Source organism: Cyclopterus lumpus, chromosome 2 (genome assembly GCF_009769545.1).
Source record: "Cyclopterus lumpus isolate fCycLum1 chromosome 2, fCycLum1.pri, whole genome shotgun sequence".
Taxonomy (NCBI): Eukaryota; Metazoa; Chordata; class Actinopteri; order Perciformes; family Cyclopteridae; genus Cyclopterus; species Cyclopterus lumpus.
In genome coordinates, this window is record NC_046967.1 from 10067929 (window position 1) to 10089590 (window position 21662).

A 21662-nucleotide genomic window follows, 5' to 3' on the forward strand; every position below is an offset into this window, starting at 1 on the left:
TCTAGTAGCTATTTTCTCTAGTCATTGGCAGTAGACAAGAAGAAGATAAATAATAAGAATGATGATGATGTTAAAAACTATATAAAACATTAATAAATTATGGAAAATAGTATATATATTTAATATTATTATCATTGCTATTATTACACTACTACTACTACTACTACTACTACTACTACTACTACTACTACAACTAATAATAATAATAATAATAATAATAATAATAATACTATGTTAACAGAGGTTCTTGCTAATGCTCTCCTAAAACCACCACCGCCACCAGACAAAAGGGACTTCCAGATTAGGAGATTATTGCATGTTATCCATATGGACACATGGCATTACTAACCCGTCAATCCCCCATCATCCTTTTTCAGAGTCAGAATTACAGACAACATTTTAGAAATGCTATAATCCCCATTTCACAATCCCATGAATCCGACACCATGTGTTGCCAAACAAAGTCAGTATTTTCCACCCTTTTATGGACTCTCATCCCTGCTTTGGGCCGTTACACATGGAAATACATTCAAACAAAGTGAGATATTGTTGCAATTACTATACATGTATATCTGAAAAGCTATGTTCCTGGTTTGTAGTAGCAGAAAACTGTTAACGGGCTGATCGATCAAAATAAAGCGCGTTGTCGCCACCTAGTGGACACATAAAGCTAATGCACTTTCTACTCAACCCCCATTTTGTGGACACAGCCGTGGCTTTTTTATTCAATCAAAAGAATTCAAACTTGTGGAATGGCATTACCTTCTCATACAGCTGATATTGCACTATTTCTCACTATCATATGTTAACTGTGCCAGTGACTCAAACGGTATAGAGACCGTTTCTTGGTTGCTTTTTCTCTGCCAGGCTACTACATCTGTCCTTTTGTGAAGTAATGGCACTTTGGCAGTCACACAAATGTCAGTTCAAACCTGCCCAATACCTGTTTTGTGCTTCTCCTTGTGTTCAGTAAACCTTGGAACATGATACACTGGGTCATTGCCCTTTCAGTCACTCACTCCACCTCAAACTGTGGCTGCAGCATAACACTACACAGAAGAAAATACACATATTTACACAACATGTTCTCATATTCTGCCTTAAAAAAACAAACTATTATTGATACTATGATTAATGTCTGTACTTTCATGCAAAAGCTTTTAAATGTTGTTTAAAATAAGTAATAAAAGGCTGTTTGTGTGCTTTTTTTCTCTCCCTCATTCTCAATAAAACAAACAACCAGTCCACTTGGTGGGAACATAACTGTCCTGCAATGACCTTTGGGTCTAAATAAACACATTACCCTAGTTCCACAATAATTAAACGCTTCAGTCATCAAAGGTCACAAACTCTGGGAGACAGCGGAAACTTCAGAAGAGGCGTCTTCTGCCACAGGATGTTTTCCCTCATGAGAGGATGTGTGAGGCTCAGTCACTGCAGCACCGTGGGAGTGCTTCAATCAGTGAGGATGTGATGCATTACAGTGCATACGGAACGTGCTTGACGATATCGGAGCAGCAGATCAGATTTCTCTTGCGGCGTACAGTCAATGCAGTTCGCTGAAGGAGCTTGGGAGTTTTAGGCCATGAGGGAGTTCATCGTCTGGGTCCAGAAGATCAAGATGAGAGCTTGCTGGATGTTCCTGATGCTCCTGAGCTGCAGGTTATCTCATGCCGCCAAGTCCCAGGACAGCTGCGCCTGCAAAGGTAAGGTGGAGACTTTATTGCAACACATGCATTCTAGCTTTTAGTCATTTATATACCCATAATTATTAGTATTCAGATGGTTGTGGAATGCAATGCCGGTTCCTAAAATGAACCTTGTAGTCTCCTAATGGCTGAACTTGCGGGGTAAAACATCTCAATGTGAGCCAGCAGTGACTAGAGTCAACAGAGGACTTTCAAAAGAAGTTGTTGACCTCAACTTTAGGACCATTGCTGTTTACACACAAGAGCACATTCGATTCAACCCTATTCCATGCAACGAATAGCACGCACAAAAAAACATGACACACACCTCCTCGCGAGTGCCACACTTGAGTCAGGCGGCGGCCTCAAGTGTGGCACTCACTTGGTTAAATACCTGTTTTCCTTGTGATATGTGAGGCTGGTTTAAAAGAGGCAAATGTGGAGATGTGCTGCAACTCAACAAATTCCGTGCGGGGGTGTGTGTGAAGTGGTTGTGAAGTGGCATGACGAGAATCAAAACCTGAATTTCAGTTGGTGGGATATTAGATGCAAATAAGTGAATCTTCGCAGGAGTCGTAGTGAGAAGCCATTTCCTTTTCAAAGGTGTTTGGTTGAGGTGGCATCAGAAAGACACCATGATGGGCTCCACTAGCTCTCTGCTGTGCACACTGTCCCTATTTCCTCAGTAATCACATATCTGACATCACACTGTGTGTGTAGGGGACACGTGCATATTCAGAAATCTGAATGCAATCTCCCCCTGAATCATTATCACGCCTTTTCTCTCCAGACCAGATCAAGATAGTCTGCGTGCCTGCTGGAGGCGATGTGCCCGTGCCCTGCCCGAAGTTGACCGGCGAAGACGTGATATTCAACCTTTTCAAGGACGACGAAGTGATTTACAACCACACGTGCATCGGTGACAAGCAGGCCCCGGACTGCAAACCACAGTACACCAGAGCTGGCGTGAAGCTGCTTGAAAACACAGACAGCTTCATGCTCACCAGGGTGAATGCCAGCAGCTACGGCATCTACGGATGCGAGGGCATACGCATATTCCCTCCGCCCTTCATAAAAAGTACTCTGTGGATGCAGCTGCTCGTAGAAGGTACATGTTCAAAGGGGCACATGTTCAACCTTGTGTGCCCGGTGCACTGACTGTGTGCCGACTCTTTCTTCCAGGATACCAATGCAACTTCCACAGAGACCACAGGACACCTGGAGATCAACAAGATGGCTTTCTCTGGATTTGGATTCTGGGGCTGGCACTTCTTTGCACCTACAGCGTCATCATCACCATCGTTGCAGTCATCATCTTGGTAAGATGTTCCTCAACGAGCACAAAGACACTCACAGCAGATGAGAAAGCCATTCTGTGACTCTTTGGTTCAAATAATCAACATTTCTGTCTTTTATCCAAAAGGAGCATTGTGAACTATATTATACTATATATAGTCCCCAAAGCCTTAAAAATAGTCCTTCAACCTTCCTGCAGGTCAAGTGGAGGACGTTGGATATCCAGAGCGACTACATGAACACCAAACCCAAAGCACACAAGGACTGCAGGAAGAAAAGAGGGCTTCAAATTCCTATACCACGTCACTTCTGATCCCCATTTGCACAGGCATTAGTTTAGATGCAAACACACTGGGGGAGAAGTTTTGTTAAGTGCCTTTTTATTGTCAGTACTCGTTATGTGTCTACACAGCAAAAGTAGCAGTTCTTCCATTGGCAGTTTTTAAAACATTTTTTTTAATAAAACAATAAATAGATGGTGTTACCCAACTTCCTGTTTCACTCACTGTTTAACACAGATATTCAGCTGGAATCCCTCTTTGTGGTCGAAACACAAGGGGGTGTCTGATTGAGGGGATTTAACCACATTCAAAAGGGTTTACTCGGCTTGTCAACCTGCGTGGTGATTTGTGAATCACGAGTGACCACAATTTCAAAACGTTAAAAAAAAGCCGTTAAAAAGGTCTCTAAAGAAAAAGAAAAGAAAAGTCAAAATACACACAAATCTCCTTTCGCACCTTTTATTTCTGAGAATGCAGAAATATTTTTTGTGAAAGTTTTATTGAGTTTGATGAGAACCAGATATACAACTAGGAGAGGCAAACACTTCAAACAATAACAACCTGCACCGTTTCCTGTCTTCCTCCCGCTACGTTTTTTTCTTCTCTAATCCTTCGTTGTTCGTTCTGCAGATGTGGCTTCTTCAAAGGGTAAAGCCGTACCTCGCTCACCTTGCAGTTTATGTGCACTTATTGCAAGCGCATGCACTGCTTTTATTGGTTTCATTCAGCAGCAACGTCTTACTAATCAACCACTGCAAGCACCAGCAGAATGAACATGTGGTTTCGGTTAGCTTTTAGAGACATTTTGGGCCAGATGGCAAAAAAAACAAAACGATAAAGAGATTATTTTTCCATCCCCACAGTCACTGCTACGCCGCAGAATGACACTCTTTTACAAGCTGCACATTTATCCAGATCAAGTTTATTTAAATACTTGAATTCCTTAACTGTTTACAAAGATTTGAATAACACAACTGAATCTGTGTGTTCATCATTGCACGGGCTGAGACCACTGAACCCGATGTGGCTCTTGGCGTCCGTCCTCAAGATCCCCGTTGCTCCACTTGGGTTGTGCGTCTGAGCTGAGGTGTTCTGGAAAAATCCCTCCCTGGAAGAAGTCCGTCCTCTTTTCCTCGGACTGCAGCTCCTGCTCGGTTACCTGGAGAACAGGATGTAAACCTTACTCATCACTTTTCATTTAGTTAGTTAGTTTATAGTAGAAGCATTTTACTTAATGTCAGCGAGCTATTGTCAAGGAGGAACACAATATTTAGAAACGTATTTTGAGGAAATTAAACACTCGTATCTGAAGGCCTACAACAAATTCATGAATAAATGAAGTAGTATTAGTCTCACCAGGACAGGGTCATATCCCAGGATCTTCAGATGGCGAATCTTGACAGCCAGAGGGCCGCGGGGATTGGACGTGCCAACGCAAAAACCAGAGTGTGGTGTGCAAATTACTGCAATTCTAGGACATCAAGACAAGGAGTTGTCAGCTTTATGAAAAGGTCAACATTTGAATTTAGGTACAGGCAAGACAGTGTGAAAGTGGCAGTTTGCTTTAAGACAAGTATATGAAACGTGAAAAATAGATTGTGGCTTTCCTTCAACCGAGAAATTACAGAACATTTTGTACTTTTGACTTCCTTTGACATTCTTAACGGCAGATCTTTATTAGGTTACTATAGTTTGGGATTTGTAATTGGTTTTTCTGACTTATTTTCTTTCAGTCCTGCAAAATGCATTTCTACTACGATGTAGGACACTCCCTGCGTAGAGCTGGACAAAAATACATAATAAACATAAAAAGCATAGATGTGCACAACAAATAAAAAAGTCAATGCAAAGTTATAAGAATTATCAACCATGTCTAAAGTTGTTTAAAACCACGTTGCTCTGTAAAAGGCCAGTGACTGAAAGAAGTACTTAATTATCCTGTTTTAAACTTAGTTAAAAATCTAATTTAAAGCTTAATCACCATCATTGTGGTCTTAAATAAAACACAACGGTCTTGATATTTTACATAATGATCTTGGGTTGAAAAGTATTCACTTTGTTGCACGCAAAGCGGTTGGAATCAGATATTGGATGTACGCAATCTTGCGTCAATGCCCGACATTGTGAGAACAGAACGCCCAAACAGCCTCTCCACCGGCTCTCACATCAGCAAACTCCACCAAACGTGACATCAGCACATTAGATCGCATAACAACACAAAAAAGTGAGTCTGGGGACGTCACCGACTGCACACTGGCATCTTACCTTTGACTGCTCTCTGCTGGAGGACGCTCCTCTCCTGCACAACGGCTGGCTTCAGTCACAGAGGTTTGGCTTGGCGGAGGTCTGGTTATCACACCATCTGAGAGGCGACGCACACAGACACATGCTCGCATCGCAGTTCCCAAAGTAGCCGACATTATGTTCCGCTGCCATTTTCTCATAAAAAGCAAAATGCTGACACAATGATAGATCACAGCGATTCCATCTCCCATCTTCCCTTATGGCTTTTTACTTGATGAATCAACATAACTTAAATGTATTAAAGCATTTCATAGAGAAGCTCATTATCACAAACCACTCGATCAACTTAATGTCTTTTCATCGATATTCGGGCTTTACCTATGAGGTAGAAGTTCTCCACCACCACCATCTCCTGCAGCGTTGTGTCCGCCTGGTCCGCCAACACACTCTGCAGGCCCTGCGAGAGCCACGGGTTCACTGGTAGACTGCTGGGGACGGGGTCTCCCAGGAGAGACGGGGGCACCGCCACGAGCCCAGGGAGCGGAGGACGCTCAAGACCGAGGCACAAGTTCACAGTCTGAAACATCCTCTCCTGGTTAGGGAGGAACCTGGGTGCTGAGGAGAAATAGAAGAAGTTCAGATGGATGAGCCATCAGAGGCAGACTAAGACTATCCAGACTCACCTGTCGAGTTAAACTTCTCCAGTGTACTGCTCTGCAGGAGTTGCTCCAGCGGTGCAGAGGGGAAGTGGCCCAGGAGACAAAGATGGTATACAGCCTTTAACAACTCAAACCCGGACATCTTGGGCAGATAGGACTCCAGAGCCCGACTCAGACTCTCCAGGAACCTGGAGCAGCAAGATGAAACCCACAAAGACATCAATCCTAGAAATCACTAGTCATGTGGGTTGATAATACCGTTTAATAATATTACGTGACTGGCTGGCGTACGAGTCAAATCAGACGGATGAAGACATGCGAGTGACCTACTGCTGTCTTTGGTGCTGCAGATCATAGTTCAGAGAGGAGTACACCTTGAGGACACAGAGGAGGTCTTTCAGTGTCAGAGCGTCAGGATTGGCGATCACCTTCTTCCCAAACGCCTCCATTAAGGCTGCGGGACAGAAGGCGAGGCTCTCAAACACGGACAGGAAGAGGACCACCTGAAAAACGAGGAGGAAACACTCAGGATGCGATTGCAGGCATGACAGAACAGTGACATGTAAATGACGACTTATGAGTTACTTTTGTTTATAACATAGATGGTAACGGATATTAGACGATATTTTAAAAACACGTACTTATTGATAGCATTGAGAATAGTAAACATTTCACAAAAGGAAGGAAGAAAACAGTCCGTTGCAGCACCTGTTTTTTGGTCCATATGTCTAATATAGAGGCGACGTATTCTGAAATGTCAGTGAGCAGATCTAAGTCTCTGTAGTGCAGCTCCCTACAGGAATGCAGGACTGTATACAATCGGTTGAAGGGGATTCCATTGAGGTTTTCTACCAGAGAGGACAGAGCAGGTTAGGAAAACTATAAAACAGAAGTCTTTTTACGAGGATAATATTATATTCCAGGCTCTTTCAATTGAACATGTGCTCACTACTCCGCGAAATGTGAAATTCATATTAAAATTACACTTTGTCAACGAGCTCATCTTGTGGAAAAAGGTTTCTACCTCTAATCGTCTTGCTGCAGACATCCAGCAGTGGTTTGGAGTAGAAGCCCATTGTGGCCATAATGGAGATCATGTACTGGGAGTTGGGAAGGCTGAACTGGCCCCTCATTGATAGAGCCTTTCCCTGGAGGAGGCCGTGGACAGAGTGAGTGTCAACAGAGAATGGATTCGGTTACAGGTAAAAGAAAACATTTTGGTCAGGCCCGATAGTTCAAAAGTATTCAAATGGGAAAGCTGATATGAGAGAATGCTGAGCAGCATGCACTAAAATGTTGGGAATCATAAACTGAAAAAACAAGATATGAATACCAAACTAGGTCAAAATCGAGATTCATAAATCCACCTCAATTTTCCGTTTGAGGTCCAGTGGGGCATCTTTCCCCAACAGACGCATCATGGTCTGGAGAGCGATTACATTCTTGATCCTGGGAAGACGGGTCTCAACTACCAACCTAGGACAAAGCCACAATACATTAAATGTAAACTGATCTGAAAAGTGGGAACATTCTATAGTCATTAAAAAGAAGAAGTGATCTCATGATGTGTGGATATCTCTGTATTTTTGGACAGTTCTATTATGGACTAAGCCAAATGCATCTTCTGATAATCCTGACCTCATGCCCTCCTTAAGTGCACCGACGTTGGTGCTGCCCTCCATTTGTTCCAGACAGGAGGCCAGGATGGAGAGGCCCTTCTCATCGAAGTCATTCAGATTCTCCTGTTCGTGGACAATAAAATGTATTTGGATGAACACAAAACTAAAATAACCCCGATATTAAAACATGTCTGCTTGCTGCTTGACAATCTCTCGCTGCCTACCTGACAGGTTCGGAGGAAAGTCTGGACCACACGGCTACCTTGGGGAATGCCCAGTTTGACCATGCCCAGGAGAGAATAGGCCAGGTCCTCGCTGCGCATGTGCCCCACTCTCTTCATGGCCTTTTGCAGAAACTTGTCAAATGCAGGGTGCTCAAACATCAGCTGCAGCTCAAAGCGCCGCTGCTCATCCGACATCTTCTTGGTGGTGGACCACATGTGGGTCAGGCAGTTGCTGACCTGTCGCACGCTGGGCGGGTATTGCAAGGTGAGGTCGAGCACGTCGGATGGGGAGCCACAGGGCTGCAGGCGATCCAAGAAAGGCGACGTCTTCTGGGTCTGCCCCGAGCCCGCTTCATCGGACTGGGTCTCAGCGGGCAGCGAAGAGTCTCCCACTGGAGAAGAGAAATGCTTCTTGTCCTCCACGTCCTCACTGTGAACCCCACCCGGCGAATAAAACCTCACTGAACCAACAGGACTTCTATCCAGCAGGCATGTCTGGCTTCGCCCTGGGCCCCAAATGTGTGCCAGCTGCTGACTGGGGAAAGATGCGGCTTTGATGGCTTTTGCCGACAGGAAAAAGCGCAGGCCCCATCTCACGACCTCCTCTGACACCCGGGCAGACATTGGCCAGCAAATTGAATAGATGTTTTTTTGTTTTTTTATAGGCAACGCTAACTCAATAGAGGTTGAATTAACATCAGCTGACTGTCGCCATTTCACACACTTATATTTTGGGAAGTTAATTACGTAAAATAGTTAGCACAAATGACGTATTACAAGGTATGACTGAGCTGCCTACAAGGTCAACAGACTGTTATAAAGACACTGTTCGCAGCTAGCGAAGTGACGCCCCTCAACTTACCGCTATAACCGGGGAAACACACAAATAACGGTGGCAAAAATTAAATGGCGCTTGCCAGACCATTTAACAGTTGACATTAAAAGTTGTTCAGAGAGACACAGAGCTGCCTGACACTGAAAACATGCACAGTCAAACCCATGTCAGCTAGCATTGTCGTGTGCTGCTCCTTCGAGCTGTGTCCGACGCCATATTTAGTCCCCCTGTCAACTTGGGAGGCTGCAACGCGTACCCGTCAGAATAAAATAAATAATGTTTATTGGGAATGTAATATATCCCAATAACAATATTTAGTATGGTTTATTCAACATTTTGAAAATGTTAAACAATAGGTGTCATTGTTATCGTAACACGTCCGGATATTTCTTTGTTTGTTTGTGGTTGTTCCTACACGGACTCAAATGAGTGCAGCATCCACGGTTTCCTAGCAACCAACGCTGATAGAATGGCGAAATTTGTGCTCGCTGGTAAAGTCTGATTTTACTAATTATCTGTCACACATATCATGTCACTGTGTGTTAAAGAATATTACATTTCTGATTAAAATGTTAACCTGTACAGGCCGAACAGACTGTCCGCATTACGCCAGAGCGGAACTATTAGCAGACCGTCTGCAACGCTCTCTTCCAGACTTCCGGATCCAGAAGATCTCCATTCTCCCACATGAGTGGCAGGTCGTTTCTCTCATTCTAAAACTCTGTTCAGTCTCGTTAGTTCACAAATCATTAGTGTATTTTCGTGTTTCTTATTTGTCACCTCAATGTGACCTTTCACTGGTGTCTGACAGGAATGGCTGGAGTCCACCTGCAATAGAAATGGCTGGAAGCATGAGGAGTCCCCTATGGTTTGGAGGGAACTGGTGGACCAAGGGGGGAAAGGGATGCTCTTAGGGGGATTCAGTGACTTCCTAGAGCATTGCCAGGTAGACATACGTAATAGGTTCTCTTAATTAAAATCACTTCCAAACTTCCATACCTGCCGATTTCTGTAATCATTGGTTGTGCAGGACTACTACAGCGTCACATCAGACATGCCGGCGGATTTCATGCTAAATGTTGCAGCAGAGAATCTGGAAACCATGATGAATCTTGTTGTCGAGGAGCAGCTTCGTGTCAGTCTCATCAAACCCCTGCACATATGGATCAGTAGGTGGGTTAGTCTGGAAAAACTAAAAATCAAAGAATATATATATAAATCATTTATTTTCCTGTACCGTCCCAGTGCTCTAAACCCGACCAGCCACTTCCTGATCCCCAACCTGCTCTCTGCCGAGGTGTTCCCCCATGTTTCCGCAATCAGCCTCCACCTACTGGACCTGGAGGGGAACGAGGAGGGATTGCAGTGGCTGAGGATAGAGACGGAGGACATGGCACTCCGTCAGCTCCATCAAGTACTGAGCTATTTTTTAAGGATTATTTTTTTCTACCCCATATCTGAAGGAAAACAAAGCCATCTGACTCTATACATTCACAGGTGACTATTCACACAGATCTGGAACAGGCATTCCAAGAAGCGGACGTCATCCTGCTGCTGGATGAGTGGCGGTCTGATGACAGCGATGAGGAGGAGAGGAAGAGGAAGGTCAAGGGAATCTCAGACAGGTACAGAGAGTACGGACAACTGATGGACACGAGGGCCAACAAGGAGGTGAAGGTCATTGTGTCTGGTGACTCATTTGTCAACCTGAAATGCTCACTGCTTTTGGACAATGCATGCTCCATTGGCAGCCACCAATTTGTCACCATGGCAACTCAGCTGGAGAATGAAGCCAAGGCCATCCTTGCAAAGGAGCTGAGAGTGAGGACTTCAGGTAGTAAACTCTCTCTCCGCACTACAACTGGATATTCCCATTGCCTTTTTGAAAGATGAACAATCTTTCCCTCTTCTTCTGTTTCTAGAGATTACAAATGTCATTGTGTGGGGAAACATCAGTGGTAGTTTCTACATTGACCTGCAGTGTGCAACCGTTTTCAACTATGATGGGGCAATCAAAGGACCAGCTTTCTTTTCCCAAAAAGCTCAAAATATTCTCCATGACAGGTTTGTCACAACAGGAAGCTTTAGTGCGCTTTAAACAGTAGATTAATAGCTTATCTAATTTGACTGCCTACATTTGATTGGTTAACTCTACCCACCTGGCACTTTGCAGGCTAAATAAACACACACGGTCTAATATCCAGTAACAAAACTCCCCTCCAATCCGTATCTGACTTCAGTCTGTGCCCATGTTGATTGCGCAGTAAAACCTGACTGCACTGATCCTCTTCCAGGAAGTGGTTGGAGACAGACTTCCAAGAGTTGGTACGTTGTCAGCGTGCAGCTGTGGTGTCGAAGTCCCTCCGAGCAGCTGCCATGACGGCCGCCAATGGGATCCTCGCTGTCCTTAAGGCTTGGAATGGCATCTGTAGTCCGGATGAGGTCTTCTCTATGGGTGTACTCTGCCCAGGTGAAGACACAACACAACCTCAGACATTGATTCGGGCGGATGTAGCCCGTGATGAAACGTGATTGTCTTTGGCTACTTGTAGGCGACTACAATCTCCCAGATGGCATCGTCCTCTCACTCCCAGTAACCTTCACGGACGGTAAATGGTCCGCGCTGCTCGACCTGACTGTTGGAGACGAGTTGAGGGAGAGACTTCAACTTTATGCAAGTGAACTAAGGCAGGTATGTCAAATTACAAATGCACACACAATACACAATACACATTTTCATAGCTGCAGTCTGTTGTTACCATTTAAACATATAGTATTTAAAACATTTAAAAAAAGTATAGGTACTAACTAGTGTTTTGCTTTCCCAGGAAAAGGAGCTTGGATAAGAAAATGACATGATTGTTATGAATAAAGACAGTTGAGATTTGTTAAAATGATCAAAAGAAATAATCCAGATACATCTCGGTGCCACATCTCGTTTGTTTCAGTTTGCTCTTTTATTCTCTTACTTTCACATGTTATGTTGCACTTTTATTATTTATACCAGTTTAATGACAATAAATCTCTTCCGCTTTGTGAAACTCGTCCATAGCGGTTATGTTTTTAGATGTAAAAGATCAAACTGAGTACTTTATGGAAAAAGGAGAAATTAGAAAATATATTCCTTTTCTTAAAATTGTACAGTTCAGTAAGTGCATTTTTTATAGTTCAAGAAGCGATACTTTAAGCATAAAACACAGTACTACCATACACAAACTAGTCCGTTAATATCCCTCTAAATCTGATGTCATCACTTGCCTCCCATTCCCTTTTACAGTTGGACGCATCAAAACTTGCCTTGCCCTTGTTGGTAATTAAATATTAAACAGACTGAATTTAATGGGCTCTTTTAACTTCAAACATTCAAATTGATTTTTTTCCCCTCACAAATTGTGCATTACTTTGTCAGTTGACAAGGAGAGCTTGAACAGAGTGCTGTTTTTACATGCAGAATATACACGTTCCATTTTTAGCATTTCTACACTATACACAAGGAGGCATTGACTGAAAAAAGGAAAGGTTAGTACAAATACAGTGCACTACGACAAGTCGGGAAATGGACACATGTTCTGCAATGCTATATATTCTATTTGTACAACCCACCCCTGAGATTTGGATGCTGAGTGGTTCACAAAAGCAAAAATCGGCCTTTTTATACCGTCGAGCATAGTGCGAGCTTTCGTTTTCATCACAACAAAGTTTTTCCGCAAATCCCCCGCAGATATGTCTTTAAACTATCATGTCTTTCCAGAAACAGACACTAAATCTGCTCCGGTAAAAGCTACACTCAATTTGAAAATTGACTTCAAATATCGATCATGGTAAATGCATGCGGGGTGCATGGCATGCATGGACTTGTCGCGGCACAAAGGAGGTTATTTGGTAAATATACATATCCCAGTGATGACTAACAAATAGGTACAGACAGGCCAATCAAACAAGAAGTGTGTGTCTTTCAACAGAGTTGTAGATAAAGAATACATTCCATTACATACGGGTCTGTGACATCAAATATGAATATGAATGAGGCATCAATCCTACAGAGGAAATTCAGGAACATTTCTTTTATCTCGCTACATCAAAGTCACTTGTGTGTATGGGTAAAGATCTACTACCGGTCAACATCCAACAATGTCGAAGATTAAGTTTCCATTTCCAGGCAACAAGTGAAAGACCACTAATGACTGAATGTTTCTGTCAAAACTGTTACCGTGGAGACTTTGGAGGTAAGGATGAAGTGAAGGATAACTATCGATTTAACTCTGGGAACACGCAACTACATTTTAAACCCGGACGTTCATGGTGTCATTAAAACAATTATCAGACAATCATTATGGGCAACTGAGGGGATTCAATTAGCTTATAAACTCCCCCCTTAATAGAACTATGAAGTTTCATCGACTGACAGTTAAATTAAATAATTTATAGCATATATTAATAGTTATATAATCCAACATTTTAACTCTCTATAACACCATCTAGACAAACAGATGAACGAAAACAAGGTAGAAGTGTTAAGTTTAGCAAAGGTTGAAAATAAAAAGGCATCAATATTCTGACGTGAGACTGAACATTTACCGTTTTTTCACTACGCAGTAAGAATTCAGCCTAAATTATCAAGCAAATTTCAATGTTAGATGACCAAACAAAACCACATATAAAATACTTTGCAACCCCTGACAATAACCATGTATCTATAACTGTTATAACTGGCCAGCTCTGCCCTGAACCTGCTCCCAATGAACCTGATACAATGAGGCTGATATGATGAGGCAGGCCACAAAACAAACTCTACAAAGGCTGAACAGACATTTGTAATGAGAGGCTACAAAAGCAGAACGCATCAAGTTATCTCAACCGTATGCCAAACAATCACGGACCAAACTGCATTTAACACCAAACTCTTTGATACATGTTTTGTATATAGCAGTATGTATGGATATAATGTAGGTTTAACGTAGGAATAAAAACATGACAGTTGGGACCAGGAGGAGGCAACGGGGAAGCTATGACTGTGGTTGATGCTGAGGAGACGGAGGTGTCTCTGGAGCTCCTGAGGCTCCTCCCACTGCCTGTCTGTCAGAGGTGAGGTCCAGCCCCTCATCAAACTGCTCCAGTTCACTTTGGTCCAGAAGCTCAAAGTCCTCTTCCTCGGTCGGAACTAGCGTGTTGTCGGGCATCTCCTCGCAGGTGCCGCTTCTTGCCGTAATCGTCTCATCCAGGTCCTCGTCAGCTCCCAGCACTCCTTGTGTAGTGGTAGCAGTGGTGTCGTTGGGCGGGGTGGGGGTCTCCAGAGCGCCCGGCGGGGTTTCAGTGGGAAGGAACTCAGCTAGGGAGGAGCCCTCGCTGGCATCACTGGAGCACAGCAGGGCTGACAGAGTGTTCTGCACCACAGTAGAGATGGCTGTGCTCACTATCTCCTCGCTCAAGGCTTCCAAGGTTCCCTGGGTTACTGCAGCTTCCTTCTCCTCTTCCACACGCGTCCCCGCTTCAACCTCTGCGCCCGGGACTTGCAACACGCTCGCCTCACCCCCAGGTGGCCGTCCGTGTCCGTTGAAGTGTGTGTTCACAAAGTGGAGCGGAGACGCTAAGTGCTGGAGGAGGAGGCTGGCGGGGCTCAGCGGTTCCCTCTCTGATTGAGCAGCGGCCTGGGCTGCGTCCCCCTGGCCGGGGACTCGCAGAGGGAAGTGGAGCAGGTTGTGCTCGATGGATGGGAACTCCTCCACTGAGGGGAACTCGGGGAGATCCCGCAAGCAAGACTCCTCCGGGTCGCTGTGTAACTTCTGCTGGTCCGGGTCTGTAGTAGAGATGAGACAGGGGAAAAAAACTGAGATTTGGCATCTCAGCCAAATATAATTTACATATCAAGAAGTTTTTGGTTGAACACTCAAGATAAAAATCCCAAATATATGTTGCTGTGTTTATTTGAGGGCAGATTTGAGCACAGCATCCTGCATTTACTGAGTTAGAAAAAAAAAAAAACTACTGATGCACAGAACAGGGAAGTTGACATGAGCATTAATTTACCTTCAGAGACGTCCACAAGTTGAGGAGTGGTGGCCCTGGACACTGAGAACCCTCCACTCTCTAAGATGGATGCCTCCTCATCTGACAACTCGGAGTCTGTGATGGCCATCGCCAGAGTTGTGGTCTTCACATCCACCTGACCAACAAAACCATAGTGTTATATCACTGCCAAAAAACAATTGTATCATCATCCACACAACTCACAACTGCAATTATTGGAGCCGTGGGGGTCAAAAACAAGCTAAACTAAAATACACACAAAGACAAACACAACCTGCTCCCCACACGACTTCTGCTTTCTGTCTCTATGTGGCAGTGTATCGTGTATTGACTTTTAAAAAGGTGTGTCTCCGTACCGTCGGGGCGAAACAGGACAGCTCCTCCTCACTCTCACTCTCCGTTTCAGCTCTCGGCTCGTCCCCCTCCTCTACCTCCTTCTTCACCTCTGTTAAAAACACACAAACACTCACATTTAAAATGCATATGAATGAATGATGAGAACAGCTGATTCAAAGACAGAATGTTTTACGGCATACCTTTAGAATGAGCAACAGTACAGCTTAACTTGCTGAGATAAAAGCACAAAGGTAACCAGAGGAACTTATAATGACACTTCCTTAATAATTAACACTGTTCTATTTACAAGTAACACATGCTGTGATAATGAGGTTGGATATCAATAAGAGACAAGAAACATGATCTCCATTGATTCAGGCTTAGGCTAACGTTACACTCTCTCCTCACATTGTTGAGTCCCATATTAATACAAACACAAGCATGCTTTTCCGTAGCTGCAGGATATTATTTTTAATGCGATGCACACGAGTGAAGTCAGAATCTGTAGCCCGAAGGTGTCGCAGAAGCACTCACTTCTCTTGTCGTGCTTGCGGTGCTCGGTATCTCCCTTCATGCTGTAGTCCAGTTTCATCAGGATCGGCTCAAAGCCCGTATACATCCTCTGGATCAGTTCGTTGTACACCACCAGGGGCCACAACAGCACACTTAAGACTAAACGGGCACAGAAAGAAGATTTTATACAAGAATGAAAGCAAGAACATGCACACGGAGTGTGCTCTATGAAAGATGTCAGGGGATACATTTGAACAGTTGATGTGATAAATATCCAATTGCTACAAAATATTAAAATCCAAGCCAGACCTATTAGATAGACATTAACCTGCACCATCAAAAGGTTTCCTGATTGTTTTGTAAAAACACAAGAAAATTGTATTGCTCCATCCACTGCTATTATTACTTATTATCACACAACACCCTTGGCTTGTCAGGACAATAACACATTCCCATGTAAACTCATGGCTTAACACAGCTGTTTCTTCATGCCAACTAGGAAAGAGTTGACTCACCGATAATATAGGAGATCATGATTCCAGGTACATAATGCCCAACCACGACAAGTACAAAACAGCCACTGCACATCATCACACAGAACTGGGAGACAGAAAAACAATTAGTTCAAACTGCACAGGGCATACTTTTACTGTGAAATAGCACTCTAAACAAAACCAAAACAATAAGGATGTCTGAAACATGTGGCACTATTCCTCTAAGTTCCTTTCATTGGGTGTCAATGGGCAGAGTCAAAGGGCTGTACCTTGCCATGGTTTTGTTGCTTGTACTGCAGCGTCTCCTGCAGGTACAGACGGTAGGTCAGGTAGCTTTCAGCCAGGTGGTGGCTGAGCTCAGGAATGCTGAGCAGATGCGGCTCCACACTCATTCTGTCACTGTACGCAAACAGGAAACACACACACACACACACACACACAGTAAGAGAGAACACGTGTAAAATTACAAAAATATGTACATAACATGCTTCAGGCTGTACTGAAAAAGTGAGATTCCTCGTGAATGTCATGACAGTGGAGACACACACAGATAAACACCTATACAATAGAATGAACTCTGGTTAAACTGGTGGCTTACAATTAGTTCTGATAATATGGTGTGACATGTGACGTAAATGTCATGAACATAAAGACAGACTTCCCACTGTTGGAATTGAACCGATGCTCTTATTTTGAATTTGTTCAGGAAATGGAAACACAGAGATGTCTGTTCATCATGTACACACTCCATACCGTTGTTCAGGGGGATCCTCTGCATGTTGAACTGCATTAGGAGCAAAACACACAATTAGCAAAAGTTAGGTATATTTTTATGATTTGTTTCTTTGATGGGATGTTTTTACATAAGGGAATGCCAGTAAACATATTGTGTGTGTGTGTGGGGGGGGGGGGGGGGGGGGGGGGGGGGGGGGTTAATAATCTAAGATTTCCATCTGATTTTCAATAACTGTATGGTTCTTTCCGTCAAAATGTCCTTCTTGACGAAGCAAAAACACAGCAGGAAAAATACTTGACTTGAACAAAGCTCATAGCAGGCTTCTCCATCCAGCGAAGGCACAGAGTTCCACACAGATAAAGATTTAAACTGGCTCAGCAGCAACAGTGAGCAATTGCTTTGGGTAAAGAGTGACAAAGCCTCAGGACCATATTAAAATCCCATTAAGACCTAGGCTCACCGGTAATGATAGGTAACTTGGGCTTCCATCTCTCCAGGAGCATAAGTCCCAGCAGGGACACACTCAGCAGGAAGAGAGGCCGCAGGGGGGTGGATGACAGGAGCCTGTGGAGATGCACACATAAACAGCCTGACAATTGACACATAAACATACAAAATAATAATAATGTCACTAAACTCACTTCCAAATGAAACTTCTTACTAAATACACCTGCATAACATCTGTTTCCTGTAACTGACCTGGGCCACTAAGAGTGACTGGTTTGGATGCAGCCGAATTAAAGCAAACAGATGTAACAACTCTAAAAAAATTAATCTGGTTGTCCTTTAGTTTTTAATCCAATCTGCTTGTGAAACATCAAGTTGGAACTGTCTCGCCATCTACGATAGCATCAAGCTAAAGACGTGGGATTAGCTAATTTATCCCGACGTTGTGCCCTCTCTGCCGTTAGCTAGCAGCCGATGGTGTTAGCTAACCGCTATCGAGCTGTCAAAAAGGAGGAACACGTGATTAAACTTTCGAATTCGGCCGGTCACCAGAATAGCGTGTTGAGTGTCAAGGCGACGGTGATGCTATACAACGGCCTTTCCCAGACCAGCAGCCTCTGCGACCACAGCAGCAGGGATTCGTACTGCGATAGCCAACCCTGGACACGCTCCCGCAGACGGACGAGCTCCGGGTTCTCGTCCCCGCAGACCTGCTCCGAAGTCCCCGCAGGGAACAGAGATTCCAGGCCAACCGAAGAGGAGGTAACCGAGGGGCATCTTCTGGCCTCCTCTTCGCTCGCCATGTTTCCCCCACTTTGTTATGTTGTTTTGGATATCACGGGGTATACCGTAAGATCGCCGTCAAGTGGGACACACTTACAAATATGTAGCATCCGGTTGTTGGTTTCAAAATAAATCCAATCGCCTTAATGAAGTATCAACGCGTGAACGCGGAGATCATGAATGGAGATTTATCTGGTCAATATAAGTTTTTATCAATGCAAAATGAAGTTAATATAATTGTTTGCAATTACTTCATCACATTACATTTGCCATTAATGATTACATAGATTTAATATCATGTACCCTCATTTTACTTTGAAGGCAATATTAATTTCCGGCCCTATTGTAAATTACTTCCGGCAACGTGATGTACCTTTGACACAGATGGGCGGACCGATCACACGGCCCGTCACGGATGAGAAAAAAGAGAATATAGTCACGTGTTTCCTTGTTGTTAAAGCTCAAGTGCACCACCGTGTGGTCAGAAATACGGCAGCATGCATGTCATGTCGCATAAAGGTAAAATACTTGAGACCTGCAAAAGCTCTCCCCAACACGTGCAGCCTCCTGCTACCAGTTTGGCCACTTCAAATACTGCAGCTGTTATTACTGATCATTTATAAAGGTATATATTTTGGGAGGGCCTGTGTATTTAAGTGTTGTTATTTTGTGAATTATTTATATAAGTGCCCTTCAGCCATAGTCCACATACTGCATTTATCCAGGAAATACCACACAACAGTGAGGTTTGATACAAATGTTTAATACAGAAATATACAGTATTGATCAATTTGATCAAATGCAGCCAATATAGACATTTTTCTGTAGACCTATAGAGATTCATTGCAGTATCAAGGTCAGCTCACTGGTATTATTGTTTCTTGAACACAGCACATAGATCTTAGAAGACATCTTAATGTAAAGTAGCAAAGTAAGGGGATTTTTCTTCCTCTTGTCTTCCTCTCGGTTCCGTCTCATGAGTATCCTTAAAAAAAAAGAAAAGAAGAGGCGGCGGCTTGAGAGGCCTACCTGGCTGTGTACGCGACCAGAACTACACAGGTGGTAAAGGAGGGGAGGGGGCCCTTCTGTCCTCTGGTGCTAGGACAGGAGGGCATCAATACCTGCTGGGGTTAAGACCATGGCCTGCAGCAGGTCAGACAGAGAGATGATGCCCTTCACCACGTCAGCCCTGTCCACCAGGACCAGCCGATGCACCTGGGGGGTAAGGAGGGGAAATGATCAGGAAAGAATGCTCTCCTCTATTTCTCAGATCTCGTGACGTCACGAGAAATATTTGAGACCAAACTCTTTTGAAGAAAGCGCCCACCTCGGCGTTGACTATCCGGTCTATGATGGTTTCCAAGGTTTCATAAGGGTAGCACTTGATTACTCCCTCGACAAAACTTGAGCGCCTGCGAATGACCTCCTGCATCGGCATGTCCAGATTGTTGTAACTCTTCTGGGCTGCTAGATTCTGCCACGGAGAAACCATGGAGAAAAAAAACTCAAGTGTCTGAGCAGGTGTCAGCGATCAATGCTATGATATGCAAGGATGATACACTTTATTTTGAGATTACAAATAGAGCCGTAGCGCCACAAAAGCTGCGTAAGACATAGTACTCACAATCACATCAAATCTTGAGTAGAGTGACACCACTTTGCCTGAGAAGACAAATTGGATACTTTATTCGGAAAACCTTAATACAGCTCTATAATGTAAAACGTACTTTTAAGAGCATACCTTGTTCGTCCACCACAGGCAGCGCAGACACCCGCCTTTCCACAAAAATGGCGAGGGCCTCGTAAAGCGTTGCCGTTTGCTGAACTGTGGCGATGTTCCTGAACGTTCCGATCCCGAGCTCCTGGATCTGCCTTCCCATGAATGCGGGCTTGGGAACTTTTGTTTTCTGAAACCACCAAAGTAGAAGAATGTTAATGCATGCAGACATAAAAAAAAATAATAAAAAAAAGTGATGTAGGTAAATTGCAATGCTAAACATCTGCTTGCTCACAAATATGTGGAGGAACTTGAGGATTCTTTTGTGGGTGAGAATGTGCAAGACGTTTCCAGACTCTGGATCCATGACTGGCAGCCTGTGGATCTTATACTTAAGTAAAGAATAGATGGCATCAAAGAGGCTAAGAGGAAAGAGTACAGGCGACAATTTACTGCTGGTGGACTGAAATGTAAACGGAGTGAACATATTTTCATAGATTCATAGTGTTACCTGGCCTCTGGGGAAATACTAATGAGGATGTGATCGGAGCACTTTAGGTAGACATCTAGACAGAAGACGACAGAGAGCACTCATGCTAAGTCACAGAGGTGTGTGCTCCGAGATATTTTACCCTCATCCATGCTGGTTATTTACTTTGAGATGAATCACCTCTCCATGTCTCGATCTTGTGGCTCTCCAGCTCATACATCTGAACCTTCAGCGGGAAAACCCAAATGCCAAGATATGAGCCAATAATTACACATCCAGTGGGTCAAATCAAACTCTGTTGCCGTATATGTTATAATAAGAGAATAATGATGTCTCATGATATTCATACTGCGATATTGGAGTTCAGTCATTCTCACCATAGGGGACCTGTAATAGCAATGGAGGATGTTGATGAAATCTGTAATAGTCAGCATACCTGTGAAAGAAAAGGATTTATGTTCTCATTATATTCACAGGGACCAATACTTCAATATGATTATTCCATTAATCCCTCTTCTTACCCACAAATCTCTGCAACTTGCTGTCCCATAACGGGGCCGCCCTCAAGCCATTTGCCACTAGTGCATAAAAGGCCCTTTTCACCTTTATGAAGTCAGAATTTGTTCGTTAATTTGAGTGATTATTTTACAAGCAAAAAAAAAAAAAAAAAAAAAAAGATGATTAATGCTTCTACGTACAGCTTTCTTACTTGTAGTTTGGTATCAAATATGACCAGTTTACAGCTGGTTGGAATGGCATCATAGCAGCTGTGACTTTTCATGAAATTCATGTAGACTGCGGCATCGGCCTCCGTGAGGATCACATTACCTGATGGAGACATGGACACATGCAGTCACACACACACACACACCAACAGCACAGATCCATGTACTTGCACGTGCGGCGACGACCGCGATCGCACCTTGTTTCTTTATCTCCTGCTTCTTCTCCAGGAGTGGCACCTGCAACAGAGCAAGCAAAACATTTCCCACATGACAGTCAGAATAGTTTGACATCCACAAGGCTGTTAGATTCCCTCGGTTCCAGAAGAGAAAAAAAAAATTACAATTTTCTTCTAGTTACACTCAACCCAAAGCAACATTTCACCTGTGAGGGAGGCTCCATAATTCTGTTGTGTGTCCATGAAAAAGTTGATTTTTTTTCGAGGCAGCAGAAGCAAAGTGGTGGCGATTCCGCTGGGTTTGTTTTCCCCTTCCCTCCAAGGCTGTTGGGTCTATATTAGGAGCTCTCAAGCGGCATGTGTCGGGCCAGA

At 43.7% G+C, this 21662-nt stretch overlaps 5 protein-coding genes across 7 annotated transcripts; 2 read left to right on the forward strand and 3 right to left on the reverse strand.

Annotated features, from left to right (window-relative positions):
- Positions 1–1330: 1330 nt before the first annotated feature.
- si:dkey-1h24.6 lies at positions 1331–3473 on the forward strand. The gene is made up of 4 exons (XM_034551640.1): positions 1331–1706; positions 2479–2796; positions 2871–3007; positions 3184–3473. Exons 1-4 carry the CDS (start codon positions 1586–1588, stop codon positions 3295–3297), a joined length of 690 nt encoding a protein of 229 aa, XP_034407531.1. The 5' UTR covers positions 1331–1585; the 3' UTR covers positions 3298–3473.
- Positions 3474–4169: 696 nt separating this feature from the next.
- Positions 4170–9078, reverse strand: fastkd2 (FAST kinase domains 2). Its single transcript, XM_034551323.1, has 11 exons — positions 8012–9078; positions 7807–7910; positions 7536–7644; positions 7193–7316; positions 6877–7016; positions 6499–6671; positions 6193–6356; positions 5888–6124; positions 5531–5627; positions 4622–4736; positions 4170–4424 (listed from the first exon to the last, which is right to left on the reverse strand). Exons 1-11 carry the CDS (start codon positions 8633–8635, stop codon positions 4257–4259), a joined length of 2055 nt encoding a protein of 684 aa, XP_034407214.1. The 5' UTR covers positions 8636–9078; the 3' UTR covers positions 4170–4256.
- A 191-nt stretch (positions 9079–9269) lies between these two features.
- On the forward strand, positions 9270–11889 carry mdh1b (malate dehydrogenase 1B, NAD (soluble)). Of its 2 annotated transcripts, none has more exons than XM_034551448.1 (10): positions 9270–9337; positions 9432–9544; positions 9658–9792; positions 9877–10019; positions 10092–10260; positions 10344–10680; positions 10769–10910; positions 11141–11316; positions 11399–11538; positions 11675–11889. In XM_034551448.1, exons 1-10 carry the CDS (start codon positions 9316–9318, stop codon positions 11690–11692), a joined length of 1395 nt encoding a protein of 464 aa, XP_034407339.1. In that variant the 5' UTR covers positions 9270–9315; the 3' UTR covers positions 11693–11889. The 2 variants fall into 2 exon arrangements, with proteins under 2 accessions (XP_034407339.1, XP_034407348.1); XM_034551457.1 differs by having other exon boundaries at positions 9295–9337; positions 10110–10260; positions 11675–11884.
- retreg2 (reticulophagy regulator family member 2) lies at positions 11782–18297 on the reverse strand. Of its 2 annotated transcripts, none has more exons than XM_034551336.1 (9): positions 17949–18297; positions 17413–17516; positions 16970–17000; positions 16486–16615; positions 16238–16322; positions 15744–15881; positions 15230–15318; positions 14874–15009; positions 11782–14673 (listed from the first exon to the last, which is right to left on the reverse strand). In XM_034551336.1, the coding sequence occupies exons 1-9, from the start codon at positions 18200–18202 to the stop codon at positions 13853–13855; spliced, it is 1788 nt and encodes a 595-aa protein (XP_034407227.1). In that variant the 5' UTR covers positions 18203–18297; the 3' UTR covers positions 11782–13852. The 2 variants fall into 2 exon arrangements, with proteins under 2 accessions (XP_034407227.1, XP_034407236.1); XM_034551345.1 differs by having other exon boundaries at positions 11782–14643; positions 17949–18294.
- A 937-nt stretch (positions 18298–19234) lies between these two features.
- prkag3a (protein kinase, AMP-activated, gamma 3a non-catalytic subunit) lies at positions 19235–21555 on the reverse strand. Its single transcript, XM_034551543.1, has 12 exons — positions 21497–21555; positions 21312–21351; positions 21099–21217; positions 20911–20992; positions 20767–20825; positions 20570–20615; positions 20411–20465; positions 20195–20321; positions 19924–20089; positions 19807–19844; positions 19510–19656; positions 19235–19397 (listed from the first exon to the last, which is right to left on the reverse strand). Exons 1-12 carry the CDS (start codon positions 21512–21514, stop codon positions 19281–19283), a joined length of 1014 nt encoding a protein of 337 aa, XP_034407434.1. The 5' UTR covers positions 21515–21555; the 3' UTR covers positions 19235–19280.
- Positions 21556–21662: the final 107 nt, after the last annotated feature.